This window comes from Odontesthes bonariensis, chromosome 18, assembly GCF_027942865.1.
Source record: "Odontesthes bonariensis isolate fOdoBon6 chromosome 18, fOdoBon6.hap1, whole genome shotgun sequence".
Classification (NCBI taxonomy): domain Eukaryota; kingdom Metazoa; phylum Chordata; class Actinopteri; order Atheriniformes; family Atherinopsidae; genus Odontesthes; species Odontesthes bonariensis.
The window spans coordinates 14,053,314-14,079,589 of record NC_134523.1 but is presented as its reverse complement, the minus strand read 5'-3'; the positions used below and the strand labels follow the sequence as shown (position 1 = coordinate 14,079,589).

At 40.7% G+C, this 26,276-nt stretch overlaps 4 protein-coding genes and 1 non-coding gene across 5 annotated transcripts in view; 1 reads left to right on the top strand and 4 right to left on the bottom strand.

The window, feature by feature from the left end:
- The window catches only part of LOC142367565 (putative 2-ketogluconate reductase), a 379,644-nt gene that overhangs the window by 299,805 nt on the left and 53,563 nt on the right, over positions 1-26,276 (top strand). The window lies entirely within an intron of this gene.
- Positions 95-7,245, bottom strand: pabpc1b (poly A binding protein, cytoplasmic 1 b). The gene is made up of 14 exons (XM_075448978.1): positions 6,522-7,245; positions 4,403-4,596; positions 3,789-3,904; positions 3,311-3,450; positions 3,131-3,225; positions 2,919-3,056; positions 2,459-2,554; positions 1,926-2,292; positions 1,714-1,824; positions 1,476-1,612; positions 1,275-1,359; positions 999-1,129; positions 633-732; positions 95-481 (listed from the first exon to the last, which is right to left on the bottom strand). The coding sequence occupies exons 1-13, from the start codon at positions 6,712-6,714 to the stop codon at positions 640-642; spliced, it is 1,896 nt and encodes a 631-aa protein (XP_075305093.1). The 5' UTR covers positions 6,715-7,245; the 3' UTR covers positions 95-481; positions 633-639.
- On the bottom strand, positions 2,664-2,800 carry LOC142368354 (small nucleolar RNA SNORA5). Its single transcript, XR_012767323.1, has one exon. It is a non-coding gene; the product is annotated as a small nucleolar RNA SNORA5 (small nucleolar RNA).
- On the bottom strand, positions 8,799-17,776 carry LOC142368321 (14-3-3 protein beta/alpha-B-like). Its single transcript, XM_075450466.1, has 6 exons — positions 17,676-17,776; positions 14,895-15,202; positions 13,842-13,965; positions 12,394-12,557; positions 10,388-10,483; positions 8,799-10,285 (listed from the first exon to the last, which is right to left on the bottom strand). The coding sequence occupies exons 2-6, from the start codon at positions 15,186-15,188 to the stop codon at positions 10,151-10,153; spliced, it is 813 nt and encodes a 270-aa protein (XP_075306581.1). The 5' UTR covers positions 15,189-15,202; positions 17,676-17,776; the 3' UTR covers positions 8,799-10,150.
- Positions 20,147-23,735, bottom strand: LOC142367462 (zinc finger protein 706-like). Its single transcript, XM_075449431.1, has 3 exons — positions 23,615-23,735; positions 21,071-21,206; positions 20,147-20,989 (listed from the first exon to the last, which is right to left on the bottom strand). Exons 2-3 carry the CDS (start codon positions 21,203-21,205, stop codon positions 20,894-20,896), a joined length of 231 nt encoding a protein of 76 aa, XP_075305546.1. The 5' UTR covers position 21,206; positions 23,615-23,735; the 3' UTR covers positions 20,147-20,893.

Below are 26,276 nucleotides of genomic sequence, written 5' to 3'. Positions count from 1 at the left end.
CGTACCTCCAACACCTTTGATGGTCTTACCCAGATTAAAGTTGGTATCAGGAGGCATATGAAGAGTTTTATCCCCAATAACAGACACATGCTGATTATTTTACAACTTTTATTCAAGCAAGCAAAGGTCAAGGGAAATTTCACAATAACAGGCTTTTTAGAGCTCAAACATTTAAAAGGGATAAAATGGCAGAAAGGAATGCTCTCAATCATATTTTGTCACAGAATTCTTCTCTAAAACCCCCAGAACTGATCATTTTTTATTTTCATCGTTTTCCTCTTTTTTTTGTGTGTGCATTTTCTCTTTAACTCAGCAAACCAGACCCGGTGTTTATGGTTTCATTTGAGGCCTGGTTGGAGACTTGTTACCATTGGTTTTTTTTTCTATGTTATTTCACTTCTTTTTACTTTGTTTTGTGCATTTTTAACTTTTTCAAAACCCTTCTCTCCACCGGAGAAGCTCGTCTCAAGGTTCCCCAATCCTGTGAAGAAGAAAACAAATAAACACAATTAGGACTTCTTTCCCCCCTCCACTTTCTTTAAACTTGCATTTTCACACATTTTCGCAAGCAACGGTGAAAACTCTCAATCCACTTTCATTTCAGCATCAGTCAAAAACAAGCACACTAATACTTTGGGTTCAGACACTCGGGACGCCGGCTGAATTTGTCACAGTCTTCTGGGCGGCCTCCTTTGCCTGGTGGGCCTGTAGCACAGCCACCGCCTCATCCACCTGCACAGATAAAGTTGATTAGCAACACTTCCAACATCAAGGTGAGATTTTAAAAGCGATGAACAGACGTGTTCAAGAGAACGTGGGAACTCTTTCTGTGGTTGTTCACACATCTCTTGAACACTTCAACATTGAAAATCACACACTTTGGGGAAAATGTTAACACCAGAACCCACTTCTTTTGAATGCCATCCCTAAAGTCCCTGCTCACTCTTCAGAGGATCAAAGACAGGAAGCTGTTAATATTAAGAAAGCAGAGCGCTGACCTTGGAGCGGAGAGACTCTGGGGACTCCAGCATGTGGAGCAGCTCTGAGTTGTCAATCTCCAGCAGCATGCCAGTGATCTTGCCTGCCAGGCTGGGATGCATGTTCTGGATCAGTGGAAATAAACGCTCGCCTACAGGAGTGACAGATGAAGGGGGACAACACCACGTAAACATGTAAACTATATACAGTACAAGCAAAACGTAAATGGCTGTCCATGCTAGATTTAGTGCGAGATGGGTAGAGCAAAGTCATGGATGGCTGTTAGTAAACCTTACCCAGCATCTGCTTTTGTTCCTGTGGTGGAGCAGCGGCCAGCATGGAGGCAGTCAGAGGCTCCTGTCCCTGAACGTGAACTGCAGGCTGTGGGGTAAGACACGGGGAAAATATAAAGTCTTAGAAGGCACAGCCACAATCTCCTCAGATGTAGAGCAGAGGAGGCCGCACTTCTGGCCCGACAATCAAATGAGCATTCCTACCTGCTGCAGGGCGACTTGTGGCTGAGCGGTGATGTGCTGCTGGGGGTTACGGACTCCTGCGGCATACTTGTACTGAGGTACTCCACGCACCGGAGCGGCGGCTGCAGTGGCCGGTCGGGGACCCACAGTCTGAGTGGCTGTGACAAGAGAGAAAGGGGAAAGAAAAAGCAGGAAACCAAAGCTGAGCTGTGCTTGTTGTGTTGTTGGAGAGAAGATTGCTGGTGTTTACGAGACTGACCGACACGCTGGGTGGACATCATGCGGGGGACCTGGGAGGCAGGACGCATCGTACTGAACGTCTGAGGGCGTGGTGCTGAGGGACGCATGGCACCTGGCATGTTCTGGAAGTCTGAACACATAATAACAGAACAGTTTAATGTACCAGTGACTGCTCCGTTTCCAGTCGGCCTCGCTTTGAAAATGAGAGTGAATACGAGGACAAACACTCACGTTGTGGTCGGACACCTTGGGTAGCCCAGCGTGGACTTGGGCGGAGCTGAGCCATCTGGCCAGCAGCTGGGTAGTAAGCAGCACGATTCTGGGCCTGAGGTATGGCTGCCATGAAGTAGCCAGAGGGCGGGGCGGGCTGGTAGGGGTTGATGACTGTATTTGGTACTGCACGCACGCTGGCCATACGCTGCATGTACTGGTTGGTCAGGTGGGCTTGACGCTCCTCTTTCCTCTGGGCCAGGGCCACATACAGCGGCTTGGTGGCTACAATGCGCCCATTCATTTCTGTCACAGCTTTGGTGGCCTCTTCTGGGGACGAGAAACAGACAAAGCCGAAGCCCTTGCTGCGCCCGCCTTCCATCATCACCTGAGACAAAGAAAGAAACAATGCGAATGCTACATATAGGACAACTAATAACGGCTTAATACAGATCACATATTCGGTGAAACACCATCAGTATCAAGTAATAACATGATAACTCCTCAGCCACATTTTTATTCCCTATAAAAAAAAAAAAAAGCTGACATCCTACCTTGGCACTAGTTATGGTGCCAAACGGTGAAAACTCTTTTCGCAGGCGTTCATCATCGATCCCGTCATCTAGGTTCTTCACATACAAGTTGACGCCCTGAAAACCCACAAAAAATATATTTGAGCTTTGATTTGAAAACTAAAAGCCAGGCAGGAATAATCCACCATCAGTGGACAGGAAAATGAAAATCTGAAGCGATTAATATTTTTGTCTGCAGTACATATTCATCCCCAGGCTCCATGGTGAGGAAAAGTGGGGTCCATGAACTACAGTGTCACTGTTGCAGCCATTTTGGCCAGTGCAACCTACTACGGAGGGAGCACTGAATTTGACAAAGCTGCTGTTTGTTTTTTTTTAAATTTTAATATAAATCCTGTGCAACTGCAACACTTTAAGAAGGATATTTCTTTGGGATTATGACTCCTTAACTTTGGGATCTCATCAAGGCAGAGAAACTGACCTGGTAGCGAGTCATACGGTCCTGTTTCATTTGTTCAAATTTGCGCTTCAGCTCCGTCTGTCGCTCAACCTTCTTCTGGGCACGGCCGACATAGATGAGCTTACCGTTCATCTCCTTTCCGTTCATTTCATCCACAGCCTGAAATAAGAGAAGAAAATAAAGTAAACCTCGTGTCCAGGAGTGGGGGACAGCTTGCAGTGCTCAAGTCTTACCTTCTGGGCATCCTCATGTCTCTCGAAGCTGACAAACCCAAATCCTCGAGACTTCCCGCCGTCGTCCGTCATGACCCGGATACTCATGGCGTTTCCTGAGCAACAAAGAGGCTCCGTTTACCAACAGTGCTGTGGGAGCAAGTTGAAGGGCATTCGGAAATGTGGACGCCCCCGACTGACCGTATTGACTGAAGAGTTCCCTCAGCTTCTCATCGTCCATGTCGTCGCCAAAGTTCTTAATGTAGACGTTTGTGAACTCTTTGGCTCGGGCACCCAGCTCAGCCTCGCGCTCTTTGCGAGATTTGAAGCGGCCGACAAAACTACGGCGTGAAGCAAAGAACTCAAAAACACAGGAACCATTTTCACAGCAGGAGTCATTCAAAATTTCGCTCATAATAAGTATAAATGCAGTTGTACACGTTTACTATTCTGATGTTATAACTTCTATTCTCATGAATCTAATATTAGGAGACAATCTTTTCATTTGCCTCAAATCTTTTTAAGGATTTATGCCCAACCATGACTGTGCAACCTATGAACTATCGAAGCAGGTTCACTGTTCTTTTGACAGCAATTTTTAAAAAAATATATATTTACACCCAACTCGGTTAGTGTGCACCCAAATGGATCAAAACAAAACTTTAAAACATTCACTTACACTTTTCGGTCATTGAGCAGCATGCCATTCATTTTCTCAATGGCTCGTTCAGCCGCCTCCTGAGTCTCAAAATGCACAAAGCCGTAGCCTTTAGAGCCATTCTCGTCACAAACCACCTTAGAAAGAGAAGAGGCGTGCTGCTTTTAAAACACACAAACACACATGCTGCAACAACCCTGTACTGTCTCATGTAGTACCAGTCATGCTGACTTTCCTCTTTTGTTTTTTTTTTTTAAAACTACACCAACGTGTCACTCGCTCTGTTTGGTTAATGCCACAAATCCTTATTTGAAAGCAGAACCCCCACACTCATAGCACTACCACATAATTATGCCATCTGCAGTGACGGGCCTAAACTATGATGCATTATTAAATTATTTTAGTCTCTGAAGTGCATTTACCAGCATCAACTGCCGGCTCAAACATCTGTTAATTAGGGAGGAGGCTTTCTCACAAGTCTGCAGTACAGACGACTCTAAGAAAGCAGTCACATGCAGACTGCGCAGACAATCATAACGTACCGCTACGCCACAAACCAATGAGGGCTTACCATCCCCCCGTATCGGATTATGTAGAACAAGGGGGAACGACACTACAGCCAACTTACTGTTTACCTTGCATGACAGGATGTTCCCAAAAGCGGAGAAGGTGTCATAAAGAGCCTTGTTGTCTATGGACTTGTCAAGATTCTTGATGAAGATGTTTCCCACGCCGCTTTTTCTCAAGGACGGATCCCGCTGCGACCACATGATGCGCACAGGCCGCCCTTTGATCACGTCAAAGTTCATGGTGTCCAGTGCACGTTCAGCTAATAACAAAAAAGGAGAAACAGGGTTATCTAATAAATTTGACTTTTTTTTTTTTTCCCCATGCGGTTCTTTGTGTAGGAGGGTTCCTGGTGCCAAATCGTGAAGGAACGCGGCCATTAAGGATTTTCTTTTCTAAAAAGGCTGAAAACATTGATCAAAGTTGTCTCGGGGGAAAGCAACACGACTAAATCCATTCTTATACGCTCGGGTGAGGTTTCTGTTCAACTCAGACAAAAATGTAAAAGCTGTCACAACAATATGTTCCATGTTGTTTTTCCAGGCCAAGAAGCAGTCAAAGTTTACAGGAAATGGTCAACTATTTGTTGCACTTATGCAAACATTACGAAATCAAATTAAGGCGAAAACTAAATAACAGTGACAGCTTTATATAACATCTCTGTTCTCCATATAAATTGTAGGGTGAACGCACCATATGTTATAACTTCTGGGTGCATTTTTATTTCTCATCAATATGATTATATCCTTTAGTAGTGCACTGATCTAGATTATATAAAATATTAATAAAAAAAACAAGTCTACCACACTATGTTGCTTGATTTTTCTGTAATCAAAACCCCAAATCGGTCCATTCGCTAGAAATAACAGATGAGAGCAAATGTCTACCACAGTCGAGTCTTTTTTCTTTTGGGGACATTTGAAAAAAAAAAAAAAAAAAAAAACACTGACAGGTCCAGTGAACAGCCCTGATCGACCGTTTTGCTGACAACTTTGTCTCTAGGTATTTACTACGTTGTTCACGGACACGTGAACTCTGGAAAACATCCAGAAAATAAGGTCCACAGTAGTTTATCTAACAACAGTGGATTGCCCACCACAGCACATTCTGTTCTTACAACTGGAAACGCACACAAAAAAACCCCCAGAGATCCTAACGTCAACGACGGGTCAGAAGGGAGGCGGCTGCATTTAATGCTGTGGGATAAAAAAAAAAAAACTGAGATCAGCTGTGGACCGATCAGTTAAAACTTCATTGGTACGGCTTTTTTTTTTTTTTAATGCAACTCCAGAGTGCAATGGAAAAGATCATGAAATTGCAGTGATGGGACCAGAAATTATCAATCTTCACGAGGCAAAAAGTTTAAAATCAAATGACTGCAATCAGTGGAAACAGAAACAATGAATGAAACAACTCCAGGCAGGTTCAGGTGGTAGGAAAACAAGCTTGCCAATTTTCAGGCAACTTTCATTTACTAGAACCTTTGTTTTATATCGTACAAGCCACCCCAGTAGCACACATCAATGCCATAGTCCCCAATATATACACAAAAATTGATATTTTACAATACATATTTTAGTGATCTACCACATCACTGTACAGGTCAGTAGATTGACACTTCACATACACTGTATGGAGGGATTAGCGTGTAGGTTGAAACAGCTGGGTGTGCTCTAGAGAGCTAAAGGGCAAGGCAGACCTGTGTTCTTATCACTGACGTGCAGAAAAAGTTGGGTTGGGTGGATTTTTATGCTTCACAACATGTTCAACCCATTTGACCAACTGACAGCTTTTCAGGAAAATGTTTCAACCAAAACTTCGATCCCTGGCGAACACCCCGACGGGATTTAAACAGGCTGTGGTGTCAGCAGTTTAGGAGGAACAGTTGGGGTGTTGTCCTGACAGAAAAGCGATGAAAAAAAGGAAAAAAAAAAGAAAGAGGCTTTCACTTAGCAGCTGGCAGTGAACTGCTTCATTACTGAGGTGGGCCGGGCGGACCCGGTGCTTCTCTGCTACGCCACTGCGGGGAGTTTCACGGGAGGAAACCCCACCGACAATATGTCGGCTGCAGTCACGTGTAGCAAAGGCCAGCTCTCACCTGACTGTCACTTTTTTTTTTTTTTTAAAAAGAGAGATTTTCTCTTTTTTTTTTTAACGTTTTACTGAGTACTTTAATAAAATACCTACCATCCGCTGGCTGTTGGAAGTTGACATAGGCGTATCCAAGGGAACGCCGGGTGATCATGTCCCTACAGACCCGGATCGAGAGGATAGCTCCGGCAGGGCTGAATTTCTCGTACAGCATGGCCTCGGTCACATCTTGATGCAGATCTCCAACGTACAGGGAGGCCATGGGGTAACTGGGAGCGCTGGGGTTCATTTTCGTTGGCTGTGGGGGCAAGCAGTGTAATCGGACGACGCTCGGTACTCACAACTGGAAAAGTTACGAATGTTCGATCTCCAAACGGTCGCTGGCGTCACGTTTAGTCGGGGTAGAATGCTGATGGCACACGTTATACGAACGTTGACTTGTCAGTTGCAGTGTGAGTAAAATGTCCAAAACGACACAGGGCGGACTTCTCTCGGCCTTACAGCCGTCATTCAAGCCTAACACGCGAAGGTAAAGGCAAACCTGGCGTTACTTGGCCTCGCTTCTGAATTGGGAACACGTCGCCTGAAAATATGTGTCGTTCGGCAGCCCTTTTCTTGTACGTTACCGTCCTGTGGTCGAGTGTCTGCTCCAGCTTCACCGACTTGTTACAAAAAAAAGGAAAGAAAAAAGATTTTTTGTTTTTTTTATGTTTTGAAAATTTTTTTGTATTTTTATTTTTTTATAGAACGTGTGCCGAGCGAGCTCAGGAGCACACACGCATTCACACAGCACTGACAGCCGGGTTGAGGGGAGGCAAGCGGACGGGAAGATGTTTAATATATACTGAAGGGCGCGTCACCGAAATGGACCAATCAGCTGTGACTATGGTTGAAAAAAAACGCAAGAAAGGGGCGTTAACCACAGCTGTACGCATAATGATGAAATCATATAAAACGCACTGTCAAAGGTTGAAACTGTCTTGTTGTATTGACAACAATGCCCGATTGTGAAGGGATGCTCAACAGAAACGACTTGAATACCTCCTGGATCGCAGTGGTGAGCATTTATAAGGCAGTATAATACAATCGCAAACACTATCCTCACTGAATAGCTCCTTTACTGGGAATTCCTTGAGCTGGTCGTGCTTACTGGTATGAGCTACCCATGGGAAAATAAAGTGAATACTGTTAAGGTACAGGTAAATGTTCAGATTAAGAACTACACACGAAGTAGCAAACTGTCTTTTTTTTTTATTAAACAAAAATAAATTAAAAAAAACTAAACCAAGACGCTGAAAAACGTCTGATGATTCAAATAATGGACAAACATCTTTGGCAGCAATAACTTGAATTAATCGTTCTGGTTATGACATCAGTCTCTCACACCATCTTAGTCATTTTGGCCCACTTTTGGTACAAAGTTGATTCACTTCATTGAGGTTTGAGCACAGGATTTTAAATCTGGCTCAGGTCTGAACTTTGGACCAGTGCAACCCTTTGGCTCTTTCCTTTGCAGCCATTCTGTTGGGATCCTTGTCCTTTTTCCTGATCCAGCTTCAGCTCCCAGATAGATGGCCTCGCATTTGCCTCTAGAATACTTTGTTACACAGAGACATTCATGGTCCACTCAATGACCGCAAAACAAGCCCAAACCATCAGCCCTCCCCCACCGTGCTTGAAGGCCCTCAGCCATCATATGAACAGAGAAGAAACCTTCACCAGCTGTTAGCAGAGCAAAAATGACTGAGCCTCCTTGTTCACACATCACTGATCAAAGCCAAAGGGCACACAAATGTCAATGCAATGGGCTTACAGTTTATACATTATCAGGGGGTTTGGCCTTTACTGTGACAGACTGGAGGCCCAGTCAAGCTTGAAATGAACAAATGAAAATGTTCTGTGCCTTACGGTCCATCTACATCATGCCCTTCACAATCATCAGTAGAGGGCAGCACTGTCGGTGGAAATCATGGCATCTGTCAAAAAAAAAAAAATCAGCCCTGAACACTGCAGTATCTGGTGCTTTGTGAGACGGGTTTTAAATCTTAAAATGTCGTCAAAATTATTCTTATGAGGCTCATTTTTGATCTAGGTTTGAGAAATCAGGCAAAGGTTTAATGCAAGCACAGCTGTGTTCGGCAAAGGCTGCTCCTGATGACCTTCGGTAACCGACACACACAGCAGCCCTCGTGTCTTTGCTTTCAACATGTTTCAGTGCTCAGAGGATTGCACTTACTAGCTTACTAGCTGACGTTGCAAATGATTATAATATTAAACCCATAATCAAAACGTCCCTAATATGCATTTATAGAACCTTTATAAATGTACACAGGATGAAAGGAAAAAAAAGAAAAGAAAAACAGCACACCGCACTCAGTTTAAATGTTTTAATTCCACTTACATGAAATCACATAACCAAATAACGTACTGAAGTGTAACTTGCAAATTCTGAATCCTGCATCCCATCTGTCTTTTTTTTTTTTCTTTTTTTTCTAAACCAAGGTACTGTAATTAGAAGAAACTGGCCCTACTTTGTCTCTACTAAATGGCTTTAATGAAGCTTTCTACCGAGACACTCTGATAATAAGTTTAAACTCAGCGTGGTATGAGTTTGTCGTTTCATGATTTCCTTTCAAAAACGGTAAAAGATACTGTAAACCACCGGGTTAAAAGTTAATTTCTAAGCAAAAACCGCCAGTTTCTAAAGCATGCCTAACCCTCACACCATACTACTGAGAACCGCATACATTCCAGGAGTCAAAATCAAGAGTCAGAGGGAATAAAACGCACAGAAAGAAAATACAAAAAACACCTGAATAGAAAAAGAGTAGAAAGCCACATAAAAGCACATGGCAAAAGTATCCTCTTCACTGCTGAAAAGATAAAATATCAAAAAGTTACAGTATCAAGCCATTTTATCAAGTTGTTCACGTTTTCTTAGACTGTCTCAACCTTGACGTGTGGTATGCAAAACTGCAGGAATATAAGTCTACACATTTCACTGTGGAATATAATCCTCTCAACAAGTCAACCAAAGTTTAAGCGGCCATTCATACAGAAAACATCTCTGAATGCATTGAATCATGGCACATGTACCATCCATAAAATCACTACCTGCTACACAGGACACCGACAGGGCGGGATGGACACAAGCACGATGTTATTAGATCTTTACCAAAGTAATAAATACCTGCTAACAGTATACGATCACTGCCGTTGTCAGTTGTTGTAAAATTTAGTGAAATCAGACTGCTGTGAGCACAAGTGACCCAAAAGGTTGTAAATGTTCAGTTCAAGTAAAAACATACAAATTGTCAAAGTTACAGTTGGAGTTTTTTTGTTTGTTTTCCTGCAACAGCAGCAGTTGGTTACAGTGAATAACGATAAAGGGCATGGGGGGGGGGGGATTTGGACCTAAAGGAGGGGATGTCATCCTGACTAAAACGGACACAAAAAAATAAACATCCACTGGTTCACACGATGAGTTATGATCAAAAGAAACAAATCTATTCCATTCTTTTCTCTGTGGAGGTGCTCATACGATTACAGCACACACACACACACGCGCTTCAATGTATCTGCACACACATACTGTACTTTACACCTTGTGAGTGGAGTGTAAACATACATATCTGTGCATGTATGTGCACACACAGCCATGCACACAACTTAGGCTGGTGAGAGGTAAAAATGTGTTGCTGTTGTTTTTCCCCTTTTTCAGAAGTTCAGTTTTTCTCAGCTGCCTCCTCCGTCTGCTCCACCTGCTCCGCCTGCTCCTTCTTCTCCGTCTTCTCCATCTTCTCCGTCTCCTCTCCTTCACCTTCGCCCTCTCCATCTCCCTGCGCATCCGACATCCACAGCTGCAAAGAGGCACAGGACATGGGATTTAGTAGGCAGTCGGAAGGGAAAATGGGGGAATTTGCAAATTAAGTATTTGGTGAATGTTAAGACAAGACACTCACTGTCAGATTGTCACGGAGGAGCTGCATGATCAAGGTGCTGTCTTTGTACGAGTCGCTGTTGAGGGAGTCCAACATGGCGATGGCTTCGTCAAAGGCCTGGAGGAATCAGAAACGCTCATCAGTGCTTTCAAAACTGGTGTTCGGACTCGGGACAGTGACCATAACGAGCATTAAGGGAATTTATGAGCGCTGCCCTGACCATCAAATGTTTCTTTCCCCTTAATCAAAATGCAGATTTGCTCAGTTAACAAATCATAAAAGAATGATCAAAACATACTAAGAAAATGTGTTCGAATGTGCTGTGCATTCTCATCCAGCATGTGATCATTTCACCTTTACGGGTAGAAGTGTGTTTGAAATTTCTTTACAAAAGTGGCAATAAGCTATACATCTTTACCAAGAGCACTTAATTATGACCTAAAAAGAGCAGACAAAAACATCCTTTAATAGAGGATTAAAATAATCTTTTTTTTTTTTAAAAGAAGTGCATGTCTGTCCATGTCTTGTCCTCTGGTCTTTGTTCCAACGTGTCTCAGACTGTTGTGGATTTTCACGCATGATCACGGATAGCTCATCAAAAATGTTCACATGACCACAGCACTGATGACAAGCCATAAAATAATTCATATGAACCTGCATGAAGTTAAATTAGCTTCAGGCAACTTTGAGGAACTGCACAATGAAAAGCACACATAAAAAACATCACTATACATTACAGATTTCCACATATGTTGCAGGTATACTTGCCAGTGGAGTTATTGAAGGAGGAAAACAATGCATGAAGCCATTAAAATGGGTTCAAGATGTGGGGTACGGTCACGCAGGGGTTGATACAACATGAAATGGTGATTTTGACAGTAAATTGGAGGAGTATCTACATACATGTGTTTTTTATCATTCAAAACAGCAATAAAAGAATAATTTAAACCACCAAAAGTATTCAAATACATTACAAGATTTGAGATTAAAAACGATTGTTATTAAAGCAAAATCCAGTCCCACACAGAAACAAAAGTTGGCCAGAAAACGGCATTTATAGTCATGAGGTGAGCCGTTCCGCAGAAGGAGGGAACAGGCTGTGGTAGGTTTTATCTTTTAGTCAGTTTTATGAGTGGTGCACTGTTTTTATCATTTATGAAAACAGCAATTAAGTGTTGTGTTATGATCACAGTACTATACATACATGATCAGAAACCGGCACACTTCAGCTAAAACCTATACGGGAACATTAATGACCAAGTTTCTCTGTGATATGATCTGCAGGGCTTCTTAAGTCTGTTATTGGAGAGGGTTGCGTTTAAAAAACGGACACCTGCCTTACCAGTCAGCTAATCATTAAGATATACCTACCAGCTGGTTAGCCAGCTCAACTCGCTCTTTACAAAGTAATAAAACCTCAACCGGCACATTTAAAGCTCACAATCTTGTTTGTTTAACTTGTATAAAAGCTGAGTAATAACATCAACAGTTTGTTACTTCAGTCAGGAGTTATAGAGGTCTCAACTGGACAAAAGTTAACATGAAACCAGCAAAGCACAGACCTAGAGTAGGATGTGCGTTAATCCAACCATAAAAGGACTGTATTGTGTCTGACGATGCATCTACTGTAGAAGGAAATCGTTGACGTGCTTTGGGGAACTTTAGCTTGGACTGAATTCAATAGAATGAATTTCATTTAGTTTATTCTGCCTCAGAGTTCAGGTATTGTAAAACGCACACTCACCTATTATCAGAGCCAGTAACAATATTATTTAGTGTAGCTCTGCTTTCCCTCCCATTTCCACTGATTATTCATCTTGTATTAAAAAAAAAAAGTATAATAATTTGGCAGGTGCTTCTGTTTGGAGCATCTTTCATGTGACAATTTGAATGAAAATCTCGGCTTTAATGCAAGCTTATCCATCACACACTTCATAGTCAGTAGTTTCAAGACACTTGTCTTTGTTACGGACAAAAAAAGCCTTTTGAAATGGAATCAAACGGAAATTTTAGAGGAGGATTCTTACTGATTTGGCCAGTTGGCAGGCCTTGTCAGGAGAGTTGACGATCTCGTAGTAGAAGACAGAGAAGTTAAGAGCGAGGCCAAGGCGGATGGGATGTGTGGGCGGCATTTCTGTGGTGCTGATATCCAACGCCTTCTGGTAGGCTTCTTGTGAGCTGTTGATGATAGCTTCACAAAGGAGAAAAGATAACGAATAAGCAGATATCTTAAATGGAAAATAAAACAATGTTTTGAAGTTTGGTCACCGAAACCATCGAACAGCACGGAGTGATAACTGTTACTACGTTAGATTTCAAAACCATCTTAATCAAAGTTAACACGTATTTAGATGTGAATTTAGGGATGCAAATGGTACTTTCACAGCATGCATGTATTTTAATTCCTATAAATGTGACAATTAAGTGCTGTTTGTGCAAAAACTGATGAGAAGAAATGGAGTGTTTTAACATAAAAAGAAAAACAATTGAAGAAAAGTAGCATATCCTCTAAACTAAGACGTATAACAAAAAAAATCCAGACTTAAGAATTATAGATCGATGACTTAAAGCTATAATGTGTAATATTTCACGGACAATGAATGTCTCCATGTCGCTCCGCCATTTTAAAACTACGGGATTTGTAGAAGGACATGTCATCAGCTTCGCATTTTCCGTTCCCAATGTGGAATTTCCGTTTCCAATGTGGAAACGGAAAATGCGAAGCTGATGACATGTCCTTCTACAAATCCCGTAGTTTTAAAATGGCGGAGCAACATGGAGACATTCATTGGAGTGTAACACTCTTATGTACATTCGTATGCTGAATATAAAGAATATAAGAACACTGCACTTTTGTGATGGAGGTAATTAATAACGATTGAGGTAATACTTGTGAATGATAAGACTCAAATTTGTTAATAGACAACGTGAAATATTACACATTATGGCTTTAACAAAGCTTCCAAGCATCCAAAGAGGATCGGTATGGATTATTTTGAGGAGAATATATGCACATTGTTATCTTAATAGCATATAAGCTCCTTAACAAAATGTAATCAGGGATCAAATATAATTAAAGGAAACCAACATCACTGACAGTTGCTACATCCACTAAATAAACTCCTGGCAACAATACACAGCCAACACCCTGGTGCTGCTCCTGTTGCCATGACAACCCAGCAGCAGCCTGTGCCTGCATTACGGCTGACAGTTGTAGGTCAAGGACGAAGAGGGTGCTTTATTCTGGCCACAAAAACTTGAAACAATCCCAGTGTTTTCATTCCTTTGAAGGATTTATGGGACCTTAAAGATGAGCGCACGCTCCTCCCATCAATCTAACGAATGTGTCCCAGACCATCGCTCAGAAATGGGCCTAATTTTCATGTATCGTGGGCACAAGAATCCACTCTCCCCCAGTCAACTGCACGACAGTGTGGAGAGATTATGAGCGATGTATGGGGTGTGTTTTACTTACCCTCCTTGTCCTCTCCGGTGGCCACCTCAGCCAGGTAGCGGAAATAGTCTCCCTTCATCTTCAGGTAGAAGACTTTGCTGTCAGCAGGTGTAGCTTTGGGGATCAGATGTTTGTCGAGCAGATCCTGCCAGCGATAAGGTTAAACTTTAACAAATTAGAAATGTCACAAGGCCTGAGCCTTTATATTTTCTTTAAAAGGAAACTCCATCTCTCATTGCTGCAGGATGCCCATTCCTTACAATCCTCTTCATCAGTCAAACACTGTATGTAGCAAATATTACCATTTACATTTATATTTTAAAGTCATGTTGAGTTTGCAGTTTTATTGTAACAGTGGCAGTGAATGTGCACATAGAATCTATCCATACCCAGTACTTTGGTCAGGAAGCCTTTCTTTGCATATCAGAAGCTTCAACTACTCTCTGATATGTGCCTTTAACACAAAGTAAAACATTTACATTCCTGCCTGATTTCTGAGGACTACCAATTCAATTGAACAGCAAAAGCCAATCGCTTATAAGCACTTTTATGGGGACAGTTGTCAAGTTACAGAAAAATCTGAATCCTCCTTTTAGCTATAGGTTCACATTGCCCCCCCCCCCACCTAAATGACGTAGCCAACCAGTAGGTGTCACTACTGTGTAGAAGGCCTGATCAGATGTAGTTGCCCACTGAGGTGTAAATCAACACTGATTATTCTGAAAATATCCCATTGACACATTAGGAATATGTTTTTTCTTTCTGCCAAAATATCAGACACAAAATCTTCTTGATATTTTCAAAAAAGGAAAGAGGAATTAACAATGTTGTTGGCACCTCAGGGGTTCATTGTTTTACTGATCTTTATACTGGAAGTGTTTGAGGAACTATTTCTACAGTTGCTATGCAAAGCGACCACAATTTGTTCGTATCTCTGAAAGATACCCTGGTCAGACCATACGCCCTACAGTAAGGGACTGGATGCCATTTTCTCTAAATTACCTGAATTACCAGTCACAGTTCAAACATTTACCTCCTTCCCTTCCTTGCACCCTCTCGATCTCTGCTCCTTACCAGAACTTCCTTGCAGATGTCATTCAGCTCCTTCTCGATTTTCCCTCTGTACTCCTTGGCCAGCGCGGTCTTGGCGCCGTCATCAGACTTCTGCTCCATGCTGGACACCACCCTCCACGAGGACCTCCTAGCTCCCACCACATTCTTGTACGCGACCGAGAGCAGGTTGCGCTCCTCGTTGTTGAGCTCCGAGCCCTCCTCTGTGACGGCCTTCATGGCTGCAGCCATGTCATCGTAACGTTCGGCCTGCTCGGCCAGTTTGGCTTTCTGAACCAGCTCCTCCTTGTCTGCCATGGTTTCTGTGTGAGCTGTGGGGGGAAGGACGGAGGAGTGGAGGTCGGGAACAAACCGGACAGGAGAGACAGAGGCAAGTCAGGGATTTGACCAATTTACATGAACAATCACATGACACGGAAACATGTTGTCCTTCCCGTGTGACTCAATTTCTTAAGTAGGCTTTTCAGTTTTCTGCATCAAATAGCACCCACATATTCAAAACTCGATTTGATTAGACAGAAATGACTAACATGGGGGTAAGAGGGAAATCATGAAGACTTTACTAATATCTTAGGGGAACATTAAACGATTCAACAATGCTAGGGAAAAAGATTCATCTTGATGCCATTTAAAAGATTAAACCTTAAAACAGGAAACTAATTGAATATCATGAGACAAAAAAATGGTCATCAAACAATTTTGGTTTGGGCACCAATAAAAAATTTTAAATCATTAATTAACTAGGTTTGGGCTGGAAGATCCTGGAGAAGATAGTTTTTTTTCTGTAACCGCTGTATCTATAAACTCCCTAAACGACTGATTCCTTTGACAGAGATTTACTCTCATCCCACTCGAATAACAAGGGGAGAGTTATGATCAAATTAAACCGATTAAAAAAATAAAAAAAGGGATGAAAAATGACTTTAATGAATAAAAACTTGAAAATTATCCTATGTGGTCGATGCTTCACAGTAGGTTTAAAAACACTTGTATGAAGACTCCTCTTAAGTGAATCTGGGTATCATTTAAAAAGGAAACCATCTTAAAAGGTTATGACAGTTTTGGAGTGGGGAGTCTTTACAAAGTCAATCAGATTCAAACGTGGACTCTTTCAGTCTTGCTGCATCCTGTTGAGGCAACCACTGCAGAGCACGGCTGATTAAAGTACCCACACCTGGATAACCACATTCTGTTGGAGCCTAAATATTTTAAACTCAAACCAAAATCATCATTTTGTGCATTTTCCCCATGTTCTTTTCCCATTACAGCGTGTGTGTGTACAAAATCAGTGTAATTACTGAAGATGAGAGTAATGGAATTTGTCGTGGAAAATAAGAATTATTCTATTCCAATCTTTTTTATACGTTTGTATTACAAAGCAAAAAAGACACAGCATCTTTTTTGCACAGTTTTTAGGGTAAATAGTGAAACAATGAGGCACTTTTCCAAAACTACAAAGTTAACCACAGGAATTGTTTATAATGAAAATACTATAGTCTGTAATACATTACCAGAATGGTCACTGATGACGTTGCCTTTAAACTAATTACATTATGAGAAAGAAATTATTTATTCACAGTGATTAAGGTTAATACTTTTTCTTCATCCATTACTATGGTGAGCTGCTCACTAAGGTTTTTTTGCTCAAGTGGCTTTGGATACTGAGGGCGAGCCCGTGGATGAGTGCTGCTGGGATGCAATCCAGGACTGGGTCACCTGTGTGTGAGGGGGTGTGATGTTGAAAGACCCGAAACACCTGATGACCCCAGGAACATCACAGATGATGCATCCTAGAGATGTATCTAAATTCCTAATCATAAAGTATAAATCACAGTCTTAGATGCTTGAAATATGGCTTCATCTAATAGCGGACACAGATTTAAAGTAACCAATGCTCAATATTACTCTTCTTGTTATGATGTGATGGTTTGGTTGTGAAATAATTTTTCTTTAACTAGAATTACATTTTTTTAAACACATCCAAGCTAGAAGACTGTGTTCAATCTGATGATAATCAGTGAGAGGTTACATAATCAAACAATTAATTTGCCGAATCTGCCTACTAAAACAAGCCCCAACCCCATGAGTCAGTCCAGTTTTTCAAAAAACAAAAACCAGTGAGCAACATTTCCCAGCACCCAGACACCTGCGCCCTTCAGAGGAATGTCGGCCACCCAGTTTCTCTCTCTCTCTCACTCTCTCTCACACACACACACACACACACACACACACACACACCTGCCCACCCAGCTCGTACCATGTCCGGTAAGAATACAGACCGTCAAAAACAGCTCTTTCAAATTGGTACGATGTTCTATTCTCAGAGTTTATTGTGAGAAAAGCTTAGTATCCTTGCAAAGGAGAAGATAAGACAATAGCTGTACCACTGGATCAATTGCACCGGGATGAATAGAGCCTAGCTTACTTCAGTTCACAGTGAACGCCCTTTTTCGCTTCCCGGAAAACAAACCAGAGCCGTTGTCTTTGCAAATAAGAAGCATTCGTTTTAGGCCGATTCATTCACAAAACCTAAATTTGTATGTCCGAAAGCTGTCTCACAAGCGCACCGAACACACGAATAGATGGTTTAACGTGCAGCGACTTGGACTTCTCATTCAGCAAGCCGAACAATGACTGAGCAGCGGAGCATCAATGATTTCTACCTACGGTCCGCAGGCGCTTAAGGCCGGAGAAAGAGCGTGCCCAGAACGCGCGGAAATCTTTTTTTTAATATTATTCTGTTAAACATACCAATTATTCAGAAGAAAATAATTGTGAACTAACCTGCGAGTGCAGTTAAACGATATCGCTCCTTATTCCCAGCCGCACAGCTGACGATCTCTCCCGCTCATCCACGGGGTTTCCCTCCAATCAAAGACAGAGCAGCAGGGTCGCACCGGGACGGATGACGTCAGAATAGAGTTGCTAGGGCAACCTAATTGACGGGCAAAATTTTTGAAGCTATGTGGTTTAAAACTTATAATAGATTTCGGGATTTTTTCAAATATTTTAAAAGAAACACGATGATTTTCTTTTAAATCCAAGTTTTAGTGAAGGAAATGAGAATTTTCGTCCATCTCAAATAAGAAAATATTTTATAATGTAGCCTACATTAAACAATTCTGTGTTTTCTAAGTAGAAATACAATAGAATAGAAAAATACTTTATTCATCATTCACATATTCATATTTATTCAAGTGCATCAGTGTTGACATTAAAAGTAAATATACATTTTAGAAACATTTTTCCGCAAAGATTTGTGGGAGATGTAGTTGGCGAATTCTATCTCAAATGTGACAGTAACTCAGATTTATGTGTACATAAATATATAGATATAATTCTCTGACGTTTCATAATATGGCTAATTTGACCAAAAAAAAAAGTTTTTTTAGGTGAAATACCAAAGCTGAAGCAACCCGGAAGTAGCTCTATCTATCGACATCGTAACGGCAAGTAGTTGTCGGCTACCGTGGAAACTGGAGAAGTACGGTAATTGATCAGGTTTAGATAGACATTAATAAATGAATGTTCGTTTGAGACAGTTTTAATTTATTTAATTTTACTGATGAAATGCCTGCACACATATAAATATGCGATTCTGAGGTTATTTTGAGATAACACCTAATATTAGACATATGTCAATCACATTTTTAGATAAATATTTACAAATATTTATACGTTTGAATTACTGAGGTTTTCTCCTCTGGCTTGATTGGCAGCCTCAACCAAAAACCCAGCCACTATACCTGTTCACCCAGTTCCACTAGTCATACATGGTTTACCTTATCGAACAGGTAGAGGGGGTGTGTAACAGGAATGTAGGGACCCCATAATTATTTTATCAGTATAAAATTTAAGAGAAATTTATTTGTAATCAAGTGGGTTTCTTTTTTCCAGCAGGCGTGCCTTGCTTTTATTGCATCTGGGTGGGCTTGTGAGTAATTGTTCTGAAACAAGACGGCACAAATGGCATGACATTCTCAGTTTAGTTCCAACACAGAAATAATAATACGGGAGAAATGTGTTGCCATGGTGGCCAAGAATTTCTATGATGCAGAAGCCAGGGTTGTTCTCCTCAAAACTGTTCATTATGTGGTATAAATTGAGGCCTAAACCGCAGTGTTCCAGTGTTTCTTTATCATCAGCACGCCGAGAGCTCACACTGAGATTTGTGCCTGAAAATAAGTGATCCACAGCCGGGGAGAATTCTTTCACCTAATTAAGACAACTCATTTAATTTTGTGCAAGGGCTCTTCTTTTTCCTTTTGGTCCAGTGGTTTATTTCAAAGAGAGGCCATAACACTCAGACCCATGTATGTATGAATGAAGATGTGTGGGATTTTTTTTTTTCCATTCACAAGTTTACAGATGGGAAGGAAGGATGTGGATTACTGTACGTGTGAGGAGACAAGGGAACAATGTGGGCTATGACTCACTGAGGCGAGTCACTCAAACCCTTAAAGCAACAGGCAGCGCAGCATTAACCCTGTTGTTTTTCCTTTTGAGAAGTCGGAAAAAAAGGAAACCAAAGATATCAAAACCAAAAATAACTTAGATATATGAAAAACTGATATGGCCTTTAAAGATCGAGTGGCATACTCTTAAAATTGTCTCGTCTGTGTGGCAAGTTAGACAGAACATGATCAATCTAGTTTGAGCCAATGCTACAGTTTGAGACTTTTCGGTTTGTAAGAGGTAACATCGAACCAGTTATATGTTTGTTTCAGTAGAATTTAGGTAAATAAGACACGTTCTAATATTAAGATGATATAAACTGCAACACAGGTTGATTAATATGCTGTCACATTATCTGGGATTGGAGAATAAATTATTCACTTTAAAATACAACAGAATATTAAGACACCCTGTTTCCGAGGCAGCTGTTAATATTTGAGCTTTTATGCATTTCCTTTAGTCAGATCAGCTGAATGCAAAACGGTTCTTCACCACTCATTAACCGTCTCATATGTTCAAAGTTAAACAGCTGATGTCACGGAAGGGATTTACATTAAGTGAGCAAAGCAGCAGAGAAATGCAGTGACAATGGGAGGAAACCTTCGACTCTCAGACAGATAAAACAACATGTTTCAGTCCGCCAAGCCTGAAAAACAAGAGAGCACATGTAGTGTCAGTGAAACTGCGTCAGAAAGGGAGGATTCTTTTAAATATCATTGTCCACTGAAAAGTGCAGTTTGTCTTGATTTAATGTGTCTAACAAAATATGATCAAAGAAAGTCAAAAGTCCACAAAGCAGATGTACAACAAAGTAAAATTTATTAAAATGGTATAATACATAATTGAGGCATACATTAATTTTACAAGCTTAGAAATGTTGCTTGTCGGCTCACAATTTCATTCGCTAATAATTTTTGCGGCTGCTTGAAAAAAAGGCTGGCAAAGTTTCACATTTTTATGGCATTATATCAGAAGAGGATTAGCCAGATGAAAGATTGCGGTACAACAGGGCAGACAGCGCTGTGGAGGAATTACAGTGTGCACGACCCAGGAAAAGTGTCACAGCCTCAGTTTGATTCAAGACTCAGAGCACAATTATAATAAATTAGGTCATATTTGTCACCACCTTAAGGGCAGCAAAGTCAGAAGAGTTCTGCCCAAGCCTTATCCATGCTTTGTGAGGACACTGTGTGTTTACCTTATTGTGTATAAAGGTTCAAAGCTTTGGATAAAGAGGTACAAGAGTGGTACAAGTGGCAAGAAATATTCCTTATGCTCAACACATCAAGGCAGTGAGTCTGTGTTAATTAGTCGTCCAGGTCTTCAGTAGCCCCGAAGTCACAACTGCAATTGGATCTAGCCCTGCATGTATTTAAACACAAGTACAGACAAGTAGGACTGGGAGGAGGCATTGCATCAAAGGCAGTTTGGCATGTTAAAGGACCGATAGAGATAACTGCTTCATGTTGGTTACATTAAATCATCCTTTGCTGTCAAGTGCACAGTTGGTTTAGGACCTTCAGGGGTTTGGTATCCGCAGTGGCCATTTATGCCTCCACTCCCTCTAACTCAGGGGGCAGAGGGGATTTGGGGTGCTTGCTCTCGAAGTGCTGCTTGAAAGTTTTTGGGTCGGGCATCTGGGACTGTGGGAAGAGATCCAACCATTACACGCATTTGTAAAGCCTGTCTCAGCCAGGTTGTTGCCTCTGGGTTGCCAAACTTACCTTGCACACAGCGCAGGTGAACACTAGTGCTGCCTTGGCTGCCGTCTTCTGATCATGACCCTTGGCCTTCTTCATCTCTGCCTGCTTCTTGGCATTCTTCTGCTGTGACTGAAGCTTCTGGTGTCCACGTGCCATGCTGGGAAAACACAGAGGAGGATGGAAGCATGAAGGACTAATGGGAAACTTGCTGTCCAAACAATCCGTCTTTTACTAAGTTTAGACAAGTGCGTCCCTTTGTAAGCAATTGAACAGGAAAGGAACCAACAACTCCAAATTGGCAATAGTCACACATAATAAATAAACAAGATAAAGCTCCAATTTGGCCTGAACAGAAAAACTTTGTCCTGCGTGAGAGCTGGACTAATGGGAAACTTCGTGACTCGATAGGGGTTCACTCAAATGGGCATATTAACTGCACCGTGAGTATGAAAGATTCTGCTGGGTAAAACTGTAAAAATCTAAAATATAAATAACTACAAATACTACGGTAAAAAAAAAACAGGTTTCAATCTGTAAAGATAAGAGCTTTCTAGTGGCATATCCACATTAACCTCAAGGCCCACAAAAGACCAGCCGTAGAGAAGTTGAACACTTAAGTGTCATTTTATGAATTGTTCATTTCTATTTTAAGCTGCTTTACAATTCCTCTTTACCATATCTTTCAGGGATATATTGCACTTTCTACTCCTGCAGATGAAAATAAAGAAAATCTTCTTTTTTTCCTTTCCTTTATTACTGTAACAGCATCTTTACAGGTCTACCTAAAAAGTCAGTTTGACAACTGCAGCTTATTCAGAACTCTGCTGCTCGAGTCCTCACTAAGACCAAAAAAGTGGACCACATCAGTCCAGCTCTGAGGTCTGTACACCGGCTGCCTGTCCATCAGAGGATAGACTTTAAAGTTTTGATGCTGGTCTATAAAGCTCTGAATGGTCTAGGACCAGAATACATCAGTGACCTCCTGACCCAGTATTAACCTTCCAGACCCTTCAGGTCAACTGGATCCGGTCTTTTATCAGTTCCCAGAGTCAGAACCAGACATGGAGAAGCTGCATTCAGCTTCTATGCTCCACATGTCTGGAACACGCTCAGGACGGGAGATTGGACCGAAAAAGAAAAAAGTTTCAGTGCAATCTGTTGGTTTCCTTAGCTAGGAAATTGTTTTCGAATTGGCTCTATATGAACAAATTGGATTATTTTATGAATAATTATGATTACAATTAATTGAATTCCAATTGGCTTGAATTGGACTTTATTATCTAAGTGCCTTGAGATGACATTTGTTGTATTTGGCGCTATATAAATAAAAATGAATTGAAAAACAAACTCCCAGAAAGCCTCAGATCAACTGAAACACTCAGTGTATTTAAGTCCAGGTTGAAGACACACCTATTTTCAGCTGCGTTTGAATAAAGCTCAAAACTTAATCACATTTTACTACTGATTTTATCTATTGTTCTTATTTCTTTCTCTTTTTTTTAAATTTAAATCATGCTTTTTATTTCTACTGTTTTAATGTCTCTGTAAAGCACTTTGAATCGCCTTGTAGTTGAATTGTGCTATACAAATAAACTTGCCTTGCCCACAACTCATCCGACAGCTCTGTGATTTATGTGCTGTGAACAGCTTCGCCTCCAGCACACAAACTGACAGAATTCTGCTTAAACATGGATGATTCAGTATTATTGATCCAGTGGTGTGTTATAAAATAAATAAAAAAGAGTGACTAAGACTTCTTCTACAAAGCACTTTAACACTGCTGTACTGAACTTAAAGTTAATTATCTTTATACTTAAAGATGTTTTTTTTTATAATGCAACACCAGACACTTTTGGGTGGTGCATTAGCCGACAACATCTAAGCTAACAAACTCGAGATTTAAGGACCCCTAAAGGACTGAGGATCAGAAATAGTATCCCACTTTTCTCTGTGTTAACCCACCATTGCTTACTAAAAACTTCTATATATAGTCCTGTTACTGACTTAAAGAAATGCATTCTGGGTGAAGTTCTGTTGATTAGCTTAAATCTTGGCTGGGTTGCTAGTTACTCAATATGTTAACTTTCAATCAGCTCCACATGCTATGTAACTCACTTAAATAATAGTTTTATTGTTTCTTGGGATGTTGGAATTACCTTAAACTGTGTTATAGGGTATATTTCTTCTTCCAGACGAGGGAACAATGAGCAAACTACAGGTGAGTTAGCTAGCATTAGCTGAACGTTGCTCTCTTGTTTGGCTTGCCTTCCCTTTCTGCAGTCATATAGTCATAAAGTTTACCGTACACGTCCTTATCTTAGCTTTCTTTACCAAAACAAACAAACAAAGCATTTAGCTTCTGGAGGCACTTGTACGGAGGGAGGTTCATGAGATGAGACAAATTTGTTGTCGTTAATGCAGCTGTTAGCAGTTAACTGCCAGTTTGTAAATGCTAGCCGGCTAACCATGCGGGTATGTAACTCAACTTAGAAGATTACGTTACACGTTAGCATATTAAGCGTTACATTATTTTCCATAACTATCAATAAATACAGTACTCCTTACCTCTTAAAAATAACGAGTGCGTGTAGTTTATAGGGTGCCCTCCTCACTCACAAACCAGTGTGACAACTGCCAGTTTCTCACTGTCAAGTCAACGCCGGTGCTGCGTTCAGGGACTCTCACAAGATTCAGTAATGATGGGAATGACGCGATTTCGAGACTCATCAAACACGTGACTGACCTTTCAGTTGCTTTATTAGTGTTGTCACGATAAATAGGTGATTAGAAGTTACACGTGTTCGGATTGGTATAGCAAACTGACAGGATCATTTACATAATAGTTTGACAGGATAATTTACATAATATCATCGAATCTATCAGAAACACGTGGTTATGATCGCACGACGAAGATCCATAGGGGCAAGTTGCCCCGGACAACCGGTTATTTATTTGTCAAGCTCAATCCGTTTGTGCGGACAAAAACAGCACCACGGGACTAACAATCTCAGTTCATAATAATTAATAATATAAAAGTAATTTCGACTGGAGGGAACTACAAATGAGGAGCTGTGTTTGAAATCACTATGCTGGAGAGAAATGCCATGACATTGGCAATGTTGCCCCCGAGTGGCAAAGCTAAATTACTGCATAACTTTGTGGTCCATGGCACATACTTCATACATACAAACCGAGATGGGGAAAGCAAAATAAAGAAATAAAGTTTTCTTAAAATTTAAGTATTTACCGACTAAAACCAGGCGACGGTTATATCAGGTCTTTAAAAAAAATTATATAGTAATCCTATAAATTACAGATACATCTGCAAATTAAATTCTCTCTGTTGTAAGCCATCTTCAGCGTTTTCGAGAGAACCTGTCGTGAGAAAGTGACAGTACAGTAAGGTAAAAGCACCGGATACAAGAATAACTGCATTTTTTTTTCCTATTATAGCTATATATTCTTTTAAAAGCAGCTAATATTGGAGGGCACTGAATTGTCTCATTGCAGAATCACTGGAAAGGCTTTTGCTTATAAAAACATAGGAAAACAGCCTACAAATGAGAGGAAAATATGTGTATTTCTGTGCAAATACAATTAAAAAATAAATTTAAAATCACGTGCTCGAAACTGATCCACTTTTCGTAAATGCTCTGATGAATTGACTGAAGAAAACGCATCAGCCTCTGAGATATTTTGATGTTCCTGTGGGTATCGACCCTGTCTACGCCACTTTAACTTACCAATAAAACTGAAATAGTGTACTGCATTTTAGTGGTGGTTAAATCTAACTACCACCACTCACGCTAATTTCAGTGCTCTGCAGTTTTGAATGCAGGCACATCATTTTCCACGATTCATGATACACCTAAGAGCTGATCATGCAAAATAAAAATCTTAGCTCTAAATAAAATATCAGCTTGAGTAAAAACCTAGCAATCATTTGAAATGAATTTTAATGATTCATTAAATCATTAAATAAGTAATACAGTGCAAAGTAAAGTTTATTTTCCTTCCATCGAACTAAACTACATATCCAGCTTTCCAGGCGGGCTTTTACATAGTGTTTCTTAATGCCTTATTGATTATGTGTATTAGTCTCTAAAGACATTTTCAGCCTTTTTAATTTCATGCAAAATGCAGTTTGAGGGAATTCCCAAAAATGTATTTGTTGGAAACATTGCATATAGTTTTGCATATATCAGCATGGTGTGCAGTGTCCCTTTTTCTTTTCAAATTTTCTTTTAAGAAGAAGATCAAGAGGAAGAACAAGTGTAGGATGAAAGAAGAATTGGCATGCTTTAAAAAAAACTATACAGCAGATGAATGGTATTAAAAAGTAATGTAGGCTATATAAGAAAAATCCTGTGAAAATATCTAACAGGACCAGAAGCCTGCATCAGTAATGGCCTCCATTTAAGGTGGCTGTCAAGAAGCCATTTTTAAGGAAAGAGCATGCTGAATGGCACAAGAACAGGACTGAAAATCAGTGGCAACAGGACTTATGGAGGGATGAATCCTCAATGTGATAATACCCAATATGAACTTTCAAGTTTTTTAGAATTGTACAAGCTCTGTTTTTTGCTTATAGGCTGTATTTCCATTTATCTTTGCACATTTCAGTAAGTAGTTGTTTCCCAATTCCTGGAAATGTATAAAGTATTAAGGATAGCTCGAAACCTTTGAACAGTACCACGTTTTACGATTATTACTGCTCAAAGTGAACTTTGGTTTTCTGAGGTGTTTAATGTAATGATTTTTATTTTTTTTTGTCCCGTCATTTGTAATTACTTTGTGTCTTTTTTCTTTTTCTGTATGGGAATTTTATCTTTTTATATTAAAGACATCCTATCTGTTGCCACCATAAATATTTACAGGACCCACATCATCTTAGTGAGATGAAATATAAATTTGTGAGATGCTCCCTCTGAGTAACACCAGGGGGCGGACATGCAGAACTAGTTGATGGTGAATAGGGATGTGTTAGAGAAAGCTGTTCCACCTGCATCCACAACATATGCACACAGGATTGATGTCCACCAAATGCTAAAAGTTATTGTAATATTTAACAGGCTAATTCATCCCGCTGTGATCGCTGCTGGTTTGGTGACACTTGAACTGAAGCTATTCAAACAGCGCAGCAGTTTGTCTAATCCCTGTGCAGACAGCATTAGACATTTATCTCTCCTATCGATGTGACTGTGGTTTTGCTGGCAGGGTGGGAACA